At 38.3% G+C, this 19,169-nt stretch overlaps 1 protein-coding gene across 1 annotated transcript in view; it reads right to left on the bottom strand.

Annotated features, from left to right (window-relative positions):
- Nucleotides 1-19,169, bottom strand: part of DCHS2 (dachsous cadherin-related 2) — a 384,708-nt gene that overhangs the window by 129,308 nt on the left and 236,231 nt on the right. Inside the window, 5 exon segments of the mRNA XM_023733482.1 lie at nt 1,162-1,349; nt 4,369-5,034; nt 5,037-5,168; nt 5,171-5,377; nt 6,673-6,905. Coding sequence (XP_023589250.1) covers nt 1,162-1,349; nt 4,369-5,034; nt 5,037-5,168; nt 5,171-5,377; nt 6,673-6,905 — 1,426 coding nt within the window.

The raw sequence follows: 19,169 nt of genomic DNA, 5'->3' as shown, positions 1-19,169 counted from the left end.
GAGAGTATGGCCCCCAGACACCCTTTTAGCTCAGTGGTGAAGTTACCTCCGAGGTTCACTGTTCAGCCTGGGAGTGGACAGCCCTGTGAAACCAAATGAGACTAACAAGGTACAGGTGTCCAGTGACAAGGGCCAGAAGGCAGAAGGGGACAAGGAAGCTGGTGATAAGGAACACAAGGTTGAGTAAGGATATTGTTGATGTGTTGTGAGACTGTTAACCATTGTCACAGGGCAACATTTGTAGTAACTGTTAAATGAGAAACTGTTTTGCTCTGTACGTCTTCATCTTAAGTGAGAGTAACAGCACAACTGGAAGAGCGTAGTCAATGTCACTGAACTGTGTATGTCGAAATTTTTGAAACGTTGTATCTTTGGCTATGTGTATTTTCACCAAAAAAAAAAAGAAAAAAAAAAGGTTGAGAATTTAGAGGGTTAATATGTTGTCGGGTTGTTAACCAATGTCATAAAACAACATGTGTACCACTGTTTCATGAGAAACTATTTGTTCTGTAAGCCTTCACCTGAAGTACAATAAAATATTAAAAGAAAAAAACATTAGGAGTAGCTGCAAGGTATATTTATTTATTATGTACATAAACAAATATGCTAATTTATTATATATATTATAAAACATACAAAATCATGGAAGTGAAAAAGAACAAGAAGAAAAAGAATAATATAATTGGAAGTCTGTGCACGTGCTCAAAAGGATGAACTTTTACAATCTCTAGGTGTACATCTATCCACTTTGGAACTACAGATTGTCCCCTACCTTTAACTAACCATTTTAGAGATGTGTATCAATTGCTCATAAGGAGGCCTGCACAGACAGAGATGCATGTACTATTGGAAAAACAATTCATGTCTGAGTATTTCTGATAATCGGTTCCATTATGTTTGCATACAAAGGGCAGAACTACATTATTATAAGACAGCTGAATGTGCAATTCCAAATACCATATACAACCATTTTCTTTAAAAAAATGTCTTTTTTGACACTTGGTGCAGTTTCTAGGTCTTCTTGAAATGTACGCATCGCCACACTGACTGATATAATAAATTCTCACTTTCTACCACAAGATGGTGCTCAAAACAAATGTATAATTCCACGTCTGCTAAGAATACTGAAAATTCACTGCGAGGCTACTTCACCTCACATACCTTGACGTGTAACTCCTTTCCAGGGAGACACTGTGGGAAATACGGCTTGTTATCATTGATGTCAGTAACGGAGATGTAAACCACCATCGTGGCATTGCGTGATGGGGAGCCGTGGTTCACTAGGACAGTCGCCTGATGGTGTGCTTGATGCTCACAATCCAATGCCACCCAACCTATAAGTTCACCTGAGGAACACAGAGCAGAACAATAGAGATTGGCATTGGGAATTAGGATACTGACACTATGAACCACATCCAAAATAATTCACACAAAGGATGTTCAAATACAAAGCTCTGAGCAAAAGCACAATTTTCAAGACCATGTGCGTAGTACGTGGTTCTACTGTTGAAAGAATTTTCTGAAGTTGCTACTGAAAATATTAAAATTGTCATCCTTTGTATTTCAAATTATCTACCATCAACTTTTTGAACTAAAAAGTGAATTCATAAAAGCAAATAATAAAATACTCTGTAGTAATTTATTAATAATTCGAAAGACTTAAAATCAATGTTGATTCCTCTATATGCTGCTATACAGAAGAGCAGAACACACATGAACTCGGACATCCCAAGGTCTGGGGCTGGGTCTCTCTACCTCCACCTCAGACAATGATGTCTATCAGCCCACCTCCTGGAGCTGCTATTGGAAACAAATGCAATCATAAATTTAAAAGTATCTTGTAAACTGTAAATTATTACACACATAGTAGTTGTTATTATTACTTTAAAATAATGGCAGAATATCTTTCTGGAAATCAGATGATATTCCTCAGACAATAGTTTGTCTTTTACTTACACAGTTAATCCTTTTTATCTCACAAAATATGTGTAGCAATGGACAGTAACTTATCAAATAACTCTAAATGCTTTACAAGCCTTATTTTACATATTCTTGCCTAGAACTGTGCCACCTTCTGTAACTTCTCACACGTTTCAGACATGCCCCTAACTGCCCCTGCCTACCGCTGAGGGCTGTCAGGGGACATGTGCTCCCTTGGGTAGCCCATCTCCTGCTGCGGAGTTCTGCTGCACACTGGTTTCCTCACACTTATGAAAATATCAAAGCACTCATGAAGTGAAGGAGACCTAGTGGTGCAATGGTTAAACACTTGGCTGCCAACCGAAAGGTTGGCAGCTCAATCCACCCAGTGACTCGGAGGGAGAAAGACTTGGCAATCTGCTTCCATAAAGATTACAGCCAAGAAAACCCTATAGGGCAGTTCTACTGTCGTATGGGGTCGCTGTCAGTCAAAACTGACTCCACAACATCCAACAGCAACAACAACAGACATCATGTGACCACCTTCAAGTGACCACCTACCATTCCTATTTCTAAGATTTTTTTGTCTCTTAATCCAAATAAAATGACATCCAGTAAGTGCTCGACTACTAGCCGAAAGGTTGGCTGTTCGAACCCACCCAGAGGCGCTTAGAGGACAGGCCTGGTGATCTGCTTCCGAAAAGTCACAGCCTTGAAAACCCTATGGAGCACAATTCTACTATGCACACATGGGGTTGCCATGAGTCGGAATCGACTTGATGGCCACTAACAACAAAACAAAAACCAAAGTAAGGAGCAAATAAGAAAATTCACATTTGGATAAGTTACTGGATTGGCGAGTTTAAATGGCAGTGTTTACTATAGCATTTTTTAATTAACAAAAATCACACACTTTTTTTTCAAATTTAAATTCCAAACTGTAATTCTTCTCTGAAAACCCTGAGTCCTAAATGGCAAACAGATCTTTATTTGATGAACAAATACTGATTGATAAGTAGCAGCTATTTAGAGGTCAGTGGTGAAAAGGACTGTGGGGCTTAGCCTGGGGCTAGGGCGTGGGTGATGCCAAGTCAGGGCTCAATGGGAAGAAGAGTCCTGATCACTATGATGTCTGCTCAGAGCACCAGGATGTAGAGGATGGACACATCCGCGTGCATTGAAGGGTGCCCTCAGAGCATGACACAGAGCATTTCAAGAGTTATCTCCTATTCATGCTAAGGAAATTGAAGCTCTGAGGTTAAGTTACTTGCTCAAGGTCACACAACTAAGGGAATAATGCCTGGTCTTCTGAATCTGGGAGCTGGACTGATTGTGGGAGATAGAAGATCATAGAGAAACCAATTATAGTTTGTATATTTTCAAGAAAATAAGTCAACTGAAATAGAATACCTAGAAAACTAGCCATATGGGAGTAAAGTACAAGCAGGGCCATCATGAACAGGTGCGCAGTGTGTGTCCTGCACAGGAGAGGGGTCCTGGCTTCAGGAGTGAATGGGAGCGTAAGTCCAGTTTGTACTCTTCTTGCCAAGCCACGTACCTGATGAGAAGCTACATCTGCCTGAAAGAAGAGGCACCTTTTTCTAGTTTACACGTAAAGATGCTCTTAGATCAAAGGCTTGAAGTCAATCCCAACTGAATTCAAATTCTGACCCCAGCAAAGGGCAGGGGGCACCATTTACACAGGCTATAAAATAAATGGTGTCTCCAAATTTGATTGACCAAATTTTCAAAAATCAAGGGTGGAATTTTACAGAGTGGTAGCCTTCTCTTTCCTTCTACTAGCTCCGAGACCTTGGGCAAGTTCCTTGAGCTATCTAAGTCTCAGTTTCCTCAACTATAGTTGAGTTGAGGAAATTATATTTCATTTTTAAGTGGTTATAAAAATGAAATAAATTCCCTGAGTCGGAACCGACCTGACGGCACCTAACAACAACAAATTTTAAATATAGTAACATTTTTATATTTAATTTCTTAATTAAAACTTTAAAAACACTCACTGTAAATTTTTCCCTTTTCTCCTTTCCCTTACCAAAATGAGGAAATTTTACAACGAGGAAATTTATATTTCATAAAATGTTTGTGATATTTTGAAAAAAATCTACAAATGAAAAAGAATGACTGGTCAAAAACTTCAGACTTTATGTAAGGATTTCTTCAATCCAATTCTGACTATACCTCTGAGTCAGAGTACGAACCATATATCAGCAATATATGGATGTAAGGCAAGAGAAATATGAAACATTATAGGTAAAATTCTATTCAATTTTTACTTCATTTTAAAATCACAAAATACTATAATCAAATACGTGTATTTACTATAAATTATAGCTTTAATTATATGTTTTTAACTAATGCTATACTGGAAAGATTTGAGTTTTGTCAGTCTCAATTTTATAGGAATCATTGGAATCTACAAAATGCTATCTGTATTAGGATTCATCTTGAAGAATTTTTCATCAGACAAAAGGAAATATGAGAGCTGTCCATTCTTCCCAGAGTCTCTGTCAACTGCTGTAATCTTGCCTATGACCCCTTGGTGAACAGGACTGTCCTTGACTTTCAGAAACAACACATCATGCAAGAAGTTAGGGGAATTGTCATTCTCATCCAGGACACGAACAATTACTGAGGTGCTCACATTTTGCAACAATCTGTCCTCTGGAATCCAGGCAAATACTCTAAAATTATATGTTTGTGTGGATTCATAGTTGAGCTGTTGCCGCAAATAAATCCAACCTGTGTAAGGGCTGATGCCAAACACAGCAGAGGCTACACTGGGTTCCAGCAAATACATGAGCTGTGAAGTGTGCTGTGGGCCAAGTGAGTAGGCCTGTATTTGCAGTATTTGGGCAGTTGGTGAGAGGGATTCACTAATTTCTACTTGATAGACCAAATTTTCAAAAGTCAAGGGTGGACTTGATTCTTGTTTTTCAATAACTACTGTCAGCACCAACAGGGATGCCTGAGGAGGAACTCCGATGTCCTTGGCCATGAGCATCAGCGTGTGCTTCTGCCGCGCATCCGCTCCCAAACTCCCATTGAGGAACACCACACCAAGGCCTTGGTCAGTGGTGAAGATGCTTGGGTCTGGCTGGCAATGGAGTATTGAATAAATCCATTCAGGCCACTGTCTTTGTCTTCTGCTCGTGCGAGGTACAAAGCTGTGCCAGGTGGTGTGAACTGAAATATTTTAATCTCGTCAGAGTCTGCGAGAAAAGCTGGGTGTTATCATTGATGTCGAGGACAGTTATGTTGACTTCTGTGCTGCTGCAGCCTGGGGAGCTGGCCAGCTGCGTCTGGACGGTGAGCACAACCACAGGCTGCGTTTTGTGATCCAGAGGCTTCTGGGTACAAATGGTGCCCAGCCATGGGTGAATAGTGAACTTTCCATTCAGACTGCCGGAAGTGATTCTGTAAAAGATTGGCTCTGTGGAATCCGGGGGGAAAAAAGAGAAAACAGTCACTGTATATTTAAAAAAAAAAAAAAAAACACTGATAGCTGAAAATGTTAATACATACTACATCTAAAATGTTGGTATAAAAATAAATTATAAAAAAAGGATTTGAAAAAATAATGTTGATATATTCTACACATACAGAGAATACAAACAGCCCTAGTGGTGCAATAGTTAAATGCTTAGCCAGCTGCTAATCAAGAGGTGGTCGATTCAAATCTACCCAGCAGCTCTGTGGGAGAAATACATGGCAATCTGCTCCCTTAAAGACTACAGCCTAGGAAACCCTATGGGGCAGTTCTACTCTTCACATGAAGTCACTATGAGTCAAAATCAACTCAACAGAACCTAACAACAGCTCCAGAGAATACAATTTAATTTATTGCTTCTTCCTCAGCTCTCCAAAGACTGTTGAAAAATGGACACGTGGTTTAAGATGTATAAATGGAGAGAGGTTATGTCCAACCAACAAGGAGCAAGCCACAAGTTTAACTGTCTTCATTCCTTCCTTCTTCTTGCATTAGGTAAAAGGGAAAGATATTCAAAGCATAAATTGGATACCTTTTTTATATATTTGAGGAAGCCACACTGTGTTTATGTTTCTCTAGATATCTACCTATGAATGGCAAAAACCCTCTGCAAAGGTTGAGAGAAGGCAGAGGGAAGAAAGGGAGGGGACTTTGAGGAGGACAAGATCTTTGGACAAGTAACTCATGTCTAGAAATTTATCCTGCCGAGGTACCTTCACAAGTATAAAAGACAAGGATACTCACTGCAGCACTATTTGGACTAGCAAAAATTGTGAATCACTCAAATTAATAGCAAAAGGGAAATGTTTAAATAAAACATGATTTATATCCTAGTTGAAATACTCTGCAGCTATTTTTTTCAATGATACAGAATGATGTCTGGTATATATAAGTGGCAAAAAGAAGGCAGTTGCAGAACAAAAAAAATATAAAAGGATACATTTTTCCAACAAAAAAAATTAAACTTGTGTATGTTTGGGGAAGTGGGTTATAGAAGACTTAAACTTTCTACACTATAAGTATTCTTTATTTTTTTAAACTTTCTTTTAAAACAACCTATTACTTTTGTAATCATTATTTTTGTAATCATAGAAACACTGATGAAAGAACAAAGAGCTTCACTATCTCCCTTTGGTTTTCTTGCATTAGGTAAGACGGAGAGAAGGAAAAATGCATACAAGTTTGCACAGGCTAAATACAGGAAATGCTCCAATAGTGGACTTTAATGCAGTGTAAAAAGCACTTATTCAAGGGCTCTCTTGCTTTCACTGTTCCAACAGGACTGCCTTCAGGCACATCTTCATAAACTGAGAAAGTATACTTGGACCTTTCAAAAACGGCAGGCACCAGAGTTGTTGGAAGAATGTGTATAGTGACATCAGCATTAATGGCAGATGTGAGCCCATCACCATCTCGAGCACAGACCATCAGCAGAAGTGTAGTAGATTCCAAATGACTAAGAGTTGATGTTAAATAACTCCTGGGCAGGGGAAAGAAAGACTTAATAAACAGATAACATGCAACAACTACTGATGAGCAATAATAACTTTTGGTATGTTAAGTCTACTTTCCAACCAAAGAAATTGGGTGTATTTGCAAAATGATTGTCCAAATTCTCTCTAGTAAGCTTTATTTTCTTAGAGTTTAAAGATTACACATCTTTGAAATACATCATATCAATTCACCAGGAAAACACAAAATCGTGTTGCCTTTCTTAAGTCTCACTACCATATTACCAGGATCCCTGGTGGTGTAATGGTTAAGTACTTGGGTGCTAACCAAAAAGGTTGGCGGTTCGAACCCACCAGCTGCTTCATGGGAGAAAACACATGATGATCAGCTCCCGTAAAGATCACAGTCTTGGTAACCCTATGTGAAGTTCTACTATCATATAGGGTCACCATGAGTCAGAATCAACTCGATGGTATACAACAAAAACACCACCATATCACCAGCCCAGGATGATGGAATAACAGAGCATATCCCATAGCCCAGTGTATTTGAGGCCACTGTGGGGTTATAGCGCAATTACAATCTGCCCAGTCACTTACAGGATGAAACTAAAATTTTATCTTTGGAGGTATTTGACATCTGCCCTGATCTAGATTGTAGGACAGGTCTCTCTCAACTGACTCCAGTCCATCATTATAGGTTAGGGGATGTGACACCTATAGCCATAGATAAGAAAGCTTCAATAAATGTTAAAACCATGGGGATAAAAGTGGCAAGTTAGACCTATGTATACAGTGTGTGTGGGAGGAGGGGGTGTTTATGGTCATGTCAGGGAGACATCCATAATGCTGAGAAAACTGATTATTTAGTGTTGTTAATACATGACACAAATGGTTAAGCACTGGACTATTAACCAAAAATTGACAGTTCAAATCCACCCAGAGGCACCTGGAAAGACAGGCCTGGTGATCTGCTCTTGAAAGATCACAGCATTGAAAACTCTATGGAGCACAGTTCTACTCTGCACACATAGGCCCGCCATGAGTCAGAATCGACTTGATGTCAGCTAACAACAACTATTTACTGTGCTAGCTTGGAAACATAAGAAGATCCCACATAACAAACTTAAAAAAATAGTCGTGTTAGTTTTATTTAATGGGAAAGAAAATACATGCCCACTTATTAAAATAAATTTACATACAAATAAACATGGCTGAACTTTATGTACTCTATTATAGTACACCTGGTCATAATTATTAGTTTAATAAAGGAATGCTACATTTTTTGCCAGTTTACAAGAAGTTGGCAACAGCATTAAAATCATCAGTTTTTTTAGGCATGAAAGGGTTAAGTAGCACCCACTCATTTTTATTTTAAGTCAAAATCTGCCCGCCTTGTAGCTTCAATTCCTTGTTCCTACTTCTGTTACAAATTTAATGAAATACGTTTTATTTCTCTTCGGCATCATAGATCTTTAATAACTAATATAAAATATCTTGTCTGATCTACTCTGAGCATAACATGCCCGTTTTCTTTAATAGTTTCCTATCTAACATGGTTTCAATGCATTTCGCCACCAAGGTTCCTTCCTTCTGAACATGGTCCAGGTGATCCTCTCAAGTTGGACAGCGGAAGTGAACACACAGTTCCAGATACAATCTGATGATTACACAGCAGAAACACTGAAGGAACCAACTATTATTATACCAGATTTTAGTAACCATATCACAATTTGGGTTCATACTGATTTGGTGATCCACCAAAGCACAATATTTACCATACAACGTTCTAAGTTAGAACTTTCCTATGTTTTTGGTGCAGTTTTTTAAAAAATCCTTGTTTTTATTATTAAAGTTTATCCTTGATTTAAAAAAACAAACAAACAAAAAAACTAAAAACAAATAATTTTAAAAAAGGCCAAAAGGAAAATAAGAAGTCCCTTTACTCTACCTTCCGACTCCCCAGGTATATATTTTTCTAGAATTGACTCAATTTCAATTTTAGAGAAACCGGAAAGATTTCATTTTGCATCCCTGATGATTTTGCCAATGCAAAATTAATGCCTGCCACAACAAGAGCACAATCTGGTTTTCCTGTTTGCGTCGCACTTCTTCTGTAACATTTCCCATACCTGTGTCAGAATAAACTTCCGAAAATCCAAATCTAGATATATCAATGTCTTCCCAAGTTTCAGGGTAAAGTTCATATGTCTTATCCTAACGTACCACACCATTCCTAAGTTGGCCCTGCTCTGCCTCTGCAGCCCCATCTCACAACTACCCACTCGATACCTTTTTCTCTAGGCACACTGAACTATGTACACTCTTAGAATATATCTTGCTCTTTTTTTTTTTTTAATTTGCTTTATCTTATTTTATTTATTTATTTATTTTTGGTGAAAATATATGCAGCAAAAGAGATACCATTTCACAATTTCTACATGTACAATTCAGTGACATCGATTACATTCTCCAAGTTGTGCAATCATTTTTGCTTTTTTCAAGTTATTCCATCACCATTAACATAAACTCACTGCCCTCATTTGGACATGCTGCATTCTCTTCCCTGAACAACTTTCTTCATCTTTCATTTAATGATATCTATTCATACTTTAAGGAGCCCTGGTGGGGCAGTGGTTAAGCGTTGTGCTGTTAAGTGAAAGGTGGCAGTTTGAATCCACCAGCCACCCTGCGAGAGAAAGATGTAGCAGTCTGCTTCGGTAAAGATTACAGCTTTGTAAACCCTATAGGGCAGTTCTACTACATCCTATAGGGTCCCTATGAGTTGGAATCCACTCGATGGCAATGGGGCTCATACTTTAAAACACACCTCAAGTCTTACCTGGTGCAGGTAGCCAGCCTTCTCTTACCCTCCCTTTGTTTTAGATGTCATTCTTCTATGATCCCACAGCAGTCTGTGTACATATGTTTATTATAAATTTATTGCATTGTACTTTATTAGTTTTTAAAATCTTTCTTATCATTTATTCCTTCATTCAGTCACTCAGGATTTAAAAAAAACCTCAAACGCCAACATTTTGAAAAAAACTATTTACAACGCATATGAGAATTTACTATCCACAATAAATAAAGAGTTCTGCAATCAAGATAAAAAATCACAAGTAAACCAAAAGTTATGTTTGCAGGTAAGGGCAGGCAATTCAGGTAAGAAAAAAAAAAAAGATAAATATAATGCTCCAACTAAAAATAATAAATGAAATGCAAAATTAAAACTATTACTTTCAGTTTACACCTCTAATGTCTGCTAAAATTTTAAAAAATATTTTATTGTGTTTTAGGTGAAAGTTCACATAGCAAATTAGGTTTCCATTTAAAATTTTTTATACAAAGCTAAAATTTTTAAGTGACAATACCCAGGATTAATAAAAATGTAGTATTCATATACACTGTCCAAAAGACACTCTAGTAATATTTATCAAACTGTAAATTGTTCATATTCAATAACCTAGAAAGGTACTGTACTTGCATAAGTGCACAGTAATACATGGTCAGATGTTCTTTAAAACATTACAAATGGTCTTAATATCCATCAGAAAGAGAATGAATGGTTCAGTCAATCATGGTACATTAATACAATAGGATTACTATACAGCACCCAAAAAGAATAAAGAAAATATCCATGTATTGCTCTAGAAAGATTTTATATGTTACATTTTACATGAAAAACAAGTTGCAAAAGTAAATCCATGGGATCAAACCATTGTGTTAAAAAATTTAATACTACATAACATTTAAAAATTGTGTATCTCTATTTATATGAAGCAAATCTCTATTTGCATCAAATCTGTTGCAAAATACCTTTTTAAAGTGTTAAAAAGCAAAAATGTCACTTAGAGGACTAAGGTGAACCAGACCCTAACCATGGTATTTTCAATTGCCTCATGTGCATGCTGTCTAAGGCTGGGCTCTCCAGAGAAGCAAAACCAGTGAATTGTGTCAGGCTGGAGGCTTCTCTTGACTCACGTAGCTCCAGGGGTTGACAAATTCAAGATTGGCAGGTAATATGGCAGGCTGCTGGCTCAGGTCCCAAGAACCGGTGGTCAGATGATGATGAAACAGATGCAGGATCCACAGCCAGTGAGCTCTGCCAGACATACAAATATATTGAAAGCAGGCCACACCCCCAAGGAAACTCCCCTTAAGATCTCATCACAGACGTGATTACATTATGGAAGAACAATCAGTCCAATGTCTGTCAAATTACATCATTATATAACTGCCAAACCACTGACAATCATGGCCCAGCCAAGCTGACACATAACCTTAGCCATCACACAGGCAAAAGCTGGACAATGAATAAGGAAGACCAAAGAAGAACTGATGCATTTGAATTATGATGTTGGCAAAGAATACTGAATATACCATGACTGCCAGAAGAATGAACAAATATGTCTTGGAAGTACAGCCAGTATGCTCCTTAGAAGTGAGGATGGTGAGACTTCATCTCATGTAGTTTGGACATGTTACTAGGAGGGACCAGTCCCTGAAGAAGGGTATCATGCTTGGTAAAGTACAGGATCAACGAAAAAGAGGAAGAACTTCAACGAGAAGGATTGACACAGTGGCTGCAACAATGGGCTCAAGCATAACAACAATTGTGAGGATGGCACAGGACCGGGTGGTGTTCTGTTCTATTGTACATGGGGTCATTATGAGTTGGAACTCACTCAACAGCATCTAACAGCAACATTTATGTGAAATAAAAATTCATGAAATATTGATAAGTGTGAATATCAGATAATAGAACAATATGTAAAGTATAATGGCAAACACAATACATGTACTATGTGTGTACACACAAAGATAAATATACACACTGCCAACATGGAGGGATATGAACAAGTATAAACAGAGATCATCTCTGTGGGTTGAGATTATGGAAGGACTTAATCCCTACTCCTTACATTCCTATAGTATTTCAAATATTGGAAAAGGAGCATATATAACCTTTGTAATTAGAAAAAAATACATTCATATATTTATCTTATTATAAAACATAACAAAAATATTCGGAAAAAGAAGATATATTTGTTACCAAAAAAGTATACCACCTTTCATTAAAGCTATTTAGGAAGCTTGCATACTACTGTAAAAATTTAGATTGGACACTAAAATGTGTGCCTTTTAAAATTACTTCACAAGACACTTCTCTAAAAAGAGAATTCTTATTAGGTAAAAAGCTTCGAGGATGAATATTAATGGAAAATTCAGAATAAGCCAGTGAAGATATTCAGGAGAGCCGTATTCAATTAATTGAATCCCTGAAGTTGAGATAAATATGCTCCATAGAAATTGTCTATATAAACCTGTTTTGAACATGTTTTCATCCTAGATATGAACAAAAATAATGTCTCAAATACTCAAATTACTAACAAAATGTGTCATGGTAACATATGGTAAATCATGACACCTAATAAACTAAACAGCTGTACTATATTCACTCTGCTGTTTAAAAGCATTATCTCTGGTGAAACTCATTTAGTATTTAATTATTCCACCTCCAAATGTGTAAACTTGCATTTTAAATTGAGATAGTCTAATAATAAGGTTTGAGGCCCCAGATGATTTGAGAATGGGGAACAAGAAGCAACACATAACTAATATCATATTTTCATTATTTTATCTCTGATACCACAGATACACCACGCAAGAAAACAGTTTCTTATTTTAATACAATTTCACCGATAAATGCCCATCTTGTCATATTAACGACTCTCAATAAATTTTAAGGAAAGGGAAAAGTAAGAGAAAGGGAGACCATTGTTGTTGTTGTTAGGTGCTGTCGAGTCTGTTACACTCATAGCGACCCTAGGTACAACAGTACAAAACGCTGCCCAGAACTGTGCCATCCTCACAATTGTTGTTATGCTTGAGCCCCTTTTTGCAGCCACTGTGTCAATCGATCTCATTAAGGAGCTTCCTCTTTTTTGATGACCCTCTCCTTTACCAAGCATGATGCCTTCTCCAGGTACTGGTCCCTTCTGATAACATCTAAATTACGTAAGAGGAAGTCTTAACCATCTTCACTTGTAAGGAACACTCTGGCTGCACCTCTTCCAAGACAGATTTGTTCATTCTTCTGGCAGTCCATGGTATATTCAATATTCTTTGCCAAAACCATAATTCAAAGGCATCAATTCTTCTTCGGTCTTCCTTATTAATTGTCCAGCTTGGGGTCTGGCGCACCTTAATCCTCAAAGTGACATCTTTGCTTTTTAACACTTGAAAGAGGTCTTTTGCAGCAGATTTGCCCAAAGCAGTAAGTCATTTGATTTCTTGACTGCTGCTTCCATGGGCGTTGACTGTGGATCCAAGTAAAATTAAATCCTTGACAACTTCAATTTTTTCTCTATTTATCATGATGTTGCTTATTGGTCCATTTGTGAGGATTATTGTTTTCTTTATGCTGAGATGTAATCCATACTGAAGGCTGTATTCTTTGATCTTCACCTGAGTGCTTCAAGTTCACTTTCAGCAAGCAGGGCTGTGTCATCTGCATATCACAGGTTAATAATGTTAATTATTAACATGTGCATGTAAATAAGTCGTGGCTATAGGGATGGGGGAGTTTGTGCCACTAATCACCAGGAGGGTTCAGGGGAGCAGAAGCATACTCCTCTGGTCACTGGGCGAGTGTGCCTAGGCTCTTCCTGTTGGCTGCTGCCAGCAATTGGGACCTTAGTACACTCTGGATATGTCTACACAGTTACTCTGTGTCCTGCTGGAAACCCTGTGAAGTTGCCTTCTGTGCTCCTCACCTGGGATTGCTGCTATCTTTATCTCAAGATGATCCCGCTGTGCCAGGCTAGCTGGCAGGGCCCCTCTGCTCTATCTCTTCTCCTTCGCTGTTTTCAATCAGTTTCTTCTTCCAGTCAGTTTTGATCTAGTTCTTTATCCTTTCATTTGATACTCAGGGTTCCAGGATTTTCATCTGTATCTGTTTCACTTGGTTTCTTGGGTCTCGGCTATACAGGGACAGCATGGTGTGTCTGACTAAGCCTCCATTTCGGGCATTAGTCTATTGCAAGTTGTTAATAAGTCTTCCTCCAATCCTAATGTTGTGTTCTTCTTCACGCAGTCCAGCTTCTTGGATTATTTTCTCAGCATACAGATTGAATAAGTATGGTGAAAGCATACAACCCTAATGCACACTTTTCCTGATTTTAACCATGCAGTATCCCCTTTTTCTGTTCAAACGACTGCCTCTTGGTCTACGTACAGGTTCCACACGAGCACAATTAAGTGTTCTGGAATTTCCATTCTTCTCAATGTTATCCATAATTTGTTATGACCCACACAGTTGAATGCCTTTGCATAGTCAATAAAACACAGGTTAAACATCTTTCTGGTATTCTCTGCTTTCATCCAATATCCATCTGACATCAGCAATGATATCCCTCATTCCACGTCCTCTTCTGAATCCAGCTTAAATTTCTGGCAGTTCCCTGTTGATAGGTACTGCTACAAATGCTTTTGAATTATCTTCAGCATAATTTTACTTGCATGTGATATTAATGATACTGTTCAATAAATTGTGCATTCGGTTGGATCACCTTTCTTTGGACTGGGCACAAATATGGACCTCTCCCAGTCAGATGGTCAGGTAGCTGTCTACCAAATTTCTTGGCATAGATGAGCAAGCATTTCCAGTGTTGCATCCATTTGTTGAAACACTTCAGTTGGTATTCCATCAGTTCCTAGAATCTTGTTTTTCAATAATGCCTTCAGTAGCAGCTTCGACTTCATTCAGTACCATTGGTTCTTGATCATATGCTACGTCCTGAAATGGTTGAATGTCGACCAATTCTTTTTGGTGCAGTGACTCTATTCCTTCCATCTTCTTTTGATGCTTCCTATATTGTTTAATTTTTTTGCCCATAGAATCCTTCGATATTGCAGCTCAAGGCTTGATTGTTTTTCTTCAGTTCTTTCAGCTTAAGAAATGCCAACAGTGTTTTTCTTTTTTGGTTTTCTAACTCCAGGTCTTTGCACATTTCATTATAATACTTTACTTTGTCTTCTCGAGCTGCCTTTTAAATCTTCTGTTCAGGACTTTTACTTCATCATTTCCTCCTTTCGCTTTAGCTACATTCAAGACAAAGTTTCATAGTCTCTTCTAACACGTATTTTGGTGTTTTCTTTCTTTCTTGTCTTTTCATTGACCTTTTGCATTCTTCATGTATGATGTCCTTGATGTTATCCCACAACTCATCTGGTCTTTGGTCATTAGTGTTCAATGTGTCAAATCTATTCTTGGATGGTCTCTAAATTCAGGTGGGATATACTCAAAGTAATACTTTGGCTGTTGTGGACTTGCTCTAATTTTCTTCAGCTTGAACTTGAACTTGCATATGAGGAATTGATGGTCTGTTCTGCAGTTGGCCCCTGGCCTTGTTCTGACTGATGATTATTGAGCTTTCCACAAATGTAGTTGATTTGATTCCTGTGTATTCCATCTGGCGAGGGCCACTTGTACAGTTGCCGTTTATGTTGTTGAAAAAAGGTATCTGCAATGAAGAAGTCATTGGTCTTGCAAAATTCTATCATGCAATCTCCAGCATCATTTCTATCACCAAGGCCATGTGTTCCAACTACTGATCCTTCTTCTTTGTTTCCAACTTCTGCATTCCAATCACCAGTAATTATCAATGCATCTTGACCACATGTTTGATCAGGCTGCAGAAGCGGGTCAAAAATTTCAATTTCTTTATCTTTGGCCTTAGTGGTTGGTGTGTAAATTTGAATAATAATCATATTAAGTGGTCTTCCTTGCAGGCATATGGATATTATCCTATCACTGATAGCCTTGTACTTCAGGATAGATCTTGAAATGTTCTATGCAACGTCATTCCTGTTCAAGTTGTCATTCCTGGCATAGTAGACCATATGATTATCTGATTCAAAATGGCCAATACAAGTCCATTTCAGCTCACTAATGCCTAGGATATGGATCTTTATGCATTCCATTTCATTTCTGACGACTTCCAATTTTCCTAGGTTCATACATTCTGCATTCCATGTTCCGATGATTAATGGATGTTTGTAGCTGTTTCTTCTCATTTTGAATCATGCCACATCAGCAAATGAAGGTCCAGAAAGCTTAACTCCATCCACATTGTTAAGGTCAACTCTACTTTGAGGAGGCAGCTCTTCCCTAGTTATATTTTGAGTGACTTCCAACCTGCAGGGCTCACATTCTGGCACTATATCAGACAATGTTCTGCTGCTATTCATAAGGTTTTCACTGGCCAGTTTTTTCAGAAGTAAATCACTAGGTCCTTCTTCCGTCTGTCTTAGTCTTGACGCTGTGCTGAAATCTGTCCATCATGGGTGATCCTGCTGGTATGTGAAATACCAATAGCATAGCTTCCAGCATTACCGCAAGCCACTACAGTACAACAAACTGATGGACGTGTGGTGGGTTGTTGTTTTAGGTGCCATCAAGTCAGTTCTAACTCATAGAGACCCCTATGTACAACAGAACAAAACACTGTCTGGTCCTGTGCCATGCTCACAATTGTTGCTATGTTTGAGTCCATTGTTGCAGCCATTGTGTCAATCCATCTCCTTTAGGGTCTTCCTCTTTTTCACTGACCCTCTACTTTACCAAGTATAATGTCCTTCTCCAGGGACTGGTCCCTCCTGATAACATGTCCAAAGTACATCAGATAAATTCTCACAGTTCTCACTTCTAAGGATTATTCTGGCCGTACTTCTTCCAAGACAGATTTGCTTGTTCTTCTGATAGTCTATGGTGTATTCAATATTCTTCACCAACACCATAATTCAAATACATCAATGATTCTTCGGTCTTCCTTAGTCACTGTCTGGCTCTCATCTGTATATGAGGCAACTGAAAATACCGTGGCTTGGGTCAGGTTCACCTTAGTCCTCAAACTGACATCTTTGTTTTTTAACGCTTCAAAGAGGTCTTTTGCAGATTTGTCCAACGCAATACATCATTTGATTTCTTGACTGCTGCTTCCATGGACGTTGATTGTGGAGTCAAGTAAAATGAAATCCTTGTCAATTTCAGTATTTTCTTTGTTTATCATGATGTTGCTTATTGGTCCAGTTGTGAGGATTTTTGTTTTCTTTATATTAATTACCGAAGGGTGTAGTCATTGGTCTTCATCAGTAAGTGCCTCAAGTCCTCTTCAGTTTCAGCAACCAAGGCTGTGTCATCTGCATATTGCAGGTTGTTTTATTTTTTGTGCCTCCAAGAAACTTGTTTTGGAGCATTTTACTGTAGTTTGGGTGAAAGTTTGCAGAGCAAATTAGTTTTTCATTCAACAATTTATACACATTTTGTTTTGTGACATTAGTTACAGTCCCCTCAATGTCACAGCACTCTACTCACCTCCTCCCTGAGTTCCCTGTTTCCATTCACCCTTCTTTCCTGCTCAGTCCTGCTTTCTGAACTCTGTTTTTGGGCAAATGCTGCCCTTTTGGTCTCATGTGTTTGATTGTTCTGAGGAGCACGTTCTTCACAGGTGTTACTGTTTGCTTTATAGGCCTATGTACTGTTTGGCTGAAAGGTGATCTCCTGAAGTGGGTTCAGTTCCAGGTTTGAAGAGTATCTAAGGGCCTTAGTCTCAGGGGTTCCACCAGTCTCTATCAGACCAGTAAGTCTTGTCTTTTTCAAGAACTTGAATTTTTTTCTACATTTTTCTCCCTCTCTGACCAGGACCTTCTACTGTGATCCTGCTCAGAGTGGTCAGTAGTGGTATCCAGGCACCATCTAGTTCTTCTGGTATCAGGCTAGTAGAAGCTATGGTTCATGTGGTCCATCAGTCTTTTGGACAATTGTTTCCCTGAGACTTTGATTTTCTTCATTCTTCCTTGCTCCAGGTGGGAAGAGACTAATAGTTGTATCTTAGATGGCTGCTCACAAGATTTTAAGACCCTAGTTGCTACTCACCAAGGTAGGATATTGAACAGTGTCTTGATGGACTAGTGTTATGCCAATTTACCTAGATGCCCCTGAGACTATGGTCCCAAAGCCTCAAAGCCCAGTGACCCAGTCCCTCAAGGTGTTTTGTTATGGCTAAGAAGTTTTCATAGCTTTGCCCCTGTGTGCTCTACTATATACATGGATATATTTGCAGTACATACAAATGTGAATGTAGAAATATCCTCTGCTAAACCTATATATGTCCTTGGGCGTACTCATATGCCAACCCACCCCTGTTCAGCTTATATATCTACCTGTGTATCTATTCATAAATTATTGTTTGTTATTACTGTTATCGCAGGACTGTGTATTACTGTTGTTGCCTTTTACTCTTGTGTATCTCTAAGTGTCTTCCTTTGTCTTGGTCATGTTGTGTATTGCCTTAATTGTGTATTGCCTTTCCCTTCAGCCAAGGTAAAGTGTGTCTACTGTCTAGTCAGTGATTTTCCCTCCTTCTCCCTCCCTTCCCTGGTAACCATCAAAGAATATTTCTTCCTGTGCATAAACCTTTTCTGGACTCTTTATAATAGTGGCCTCATACAATATTTGTCTTTTTGTAATTGACTTATCTCACTCAGTATAATGCCCTCCAGATTCATCCATGTTGTGCGATGTTTTGCAGATTCATCATTGTTTTTTAACGTTGCACAGTATTCCATTGTGTGTATGTACTACAGTTTGTTTATCCATTCATCTGTTGATAGGCACTTAGGTTGTTTTCATCTTTTTGTATTGTGAATAATGCTGCAGTGAACATGGGTGTGCATGTATCTATTTGTGTCATGGCTCTTATTTCTCTAGGATATATACCTAGAAGTGAGATTGCTGGATCATAAGGTATTTTTATTTGTAACTTTTTAAGGAAGCGCCATACCATTTTCCACAGTGATTGTACCGTTTACATTCCCATCAGCAATATATGACAGTTCCAATATCCCCACACCATCCCCAACATTTGTTGTTTTCTGTGTGTGTGGTTTTTTTTTTTTTTTTTTTATCATTGCCATTATTGCCGGGGTGAGGTGATATCTCGTTGTTTTCATTTTTTATCTCTCTAATAGCTAATGCCACCATTCTTCTGTCAGAACAAAATTCCTCTGTAATGATGGGTTAACCCATATGGTATAAACAAGAAACCTGTTAATCAACTGTCAAACTCCAAGTAATATAACAAAGTCCCCTGATTTCTGTGCATGTCTGCAAACTGACCACAAACCTATCATGGTTTTACCTTCCTTATATATAAAATAGGATGATGATAACCCTTCAGTAATGTCAGACAGAGTTTGTTCCTGTCTGAAATGCCCAGTTCTTGTGC

Source organism: Trichechus manatus, unplaced genomic scaffold, assembly GCF_000243295.1.
Source record: "Trichechus manatus latirostris isolate Lorelei unplaced genomic scaffold, TriManLat1.0 scaffold00059, whole genome shotgun sequence".
In the NCBI taxonomy this organism is placed as follows: domain Eukaryota; kingdom Metazoa; phylum Chordata; class Mammalia; order Sirenia; family Trichechidae; genus Trichechus; species Trichechus manatus.
The sequence above is the reverse complement of the archived record's forward strand: the minus strand, read 5'-3'. Positions and strand labels throughout refer to the sequence as shown.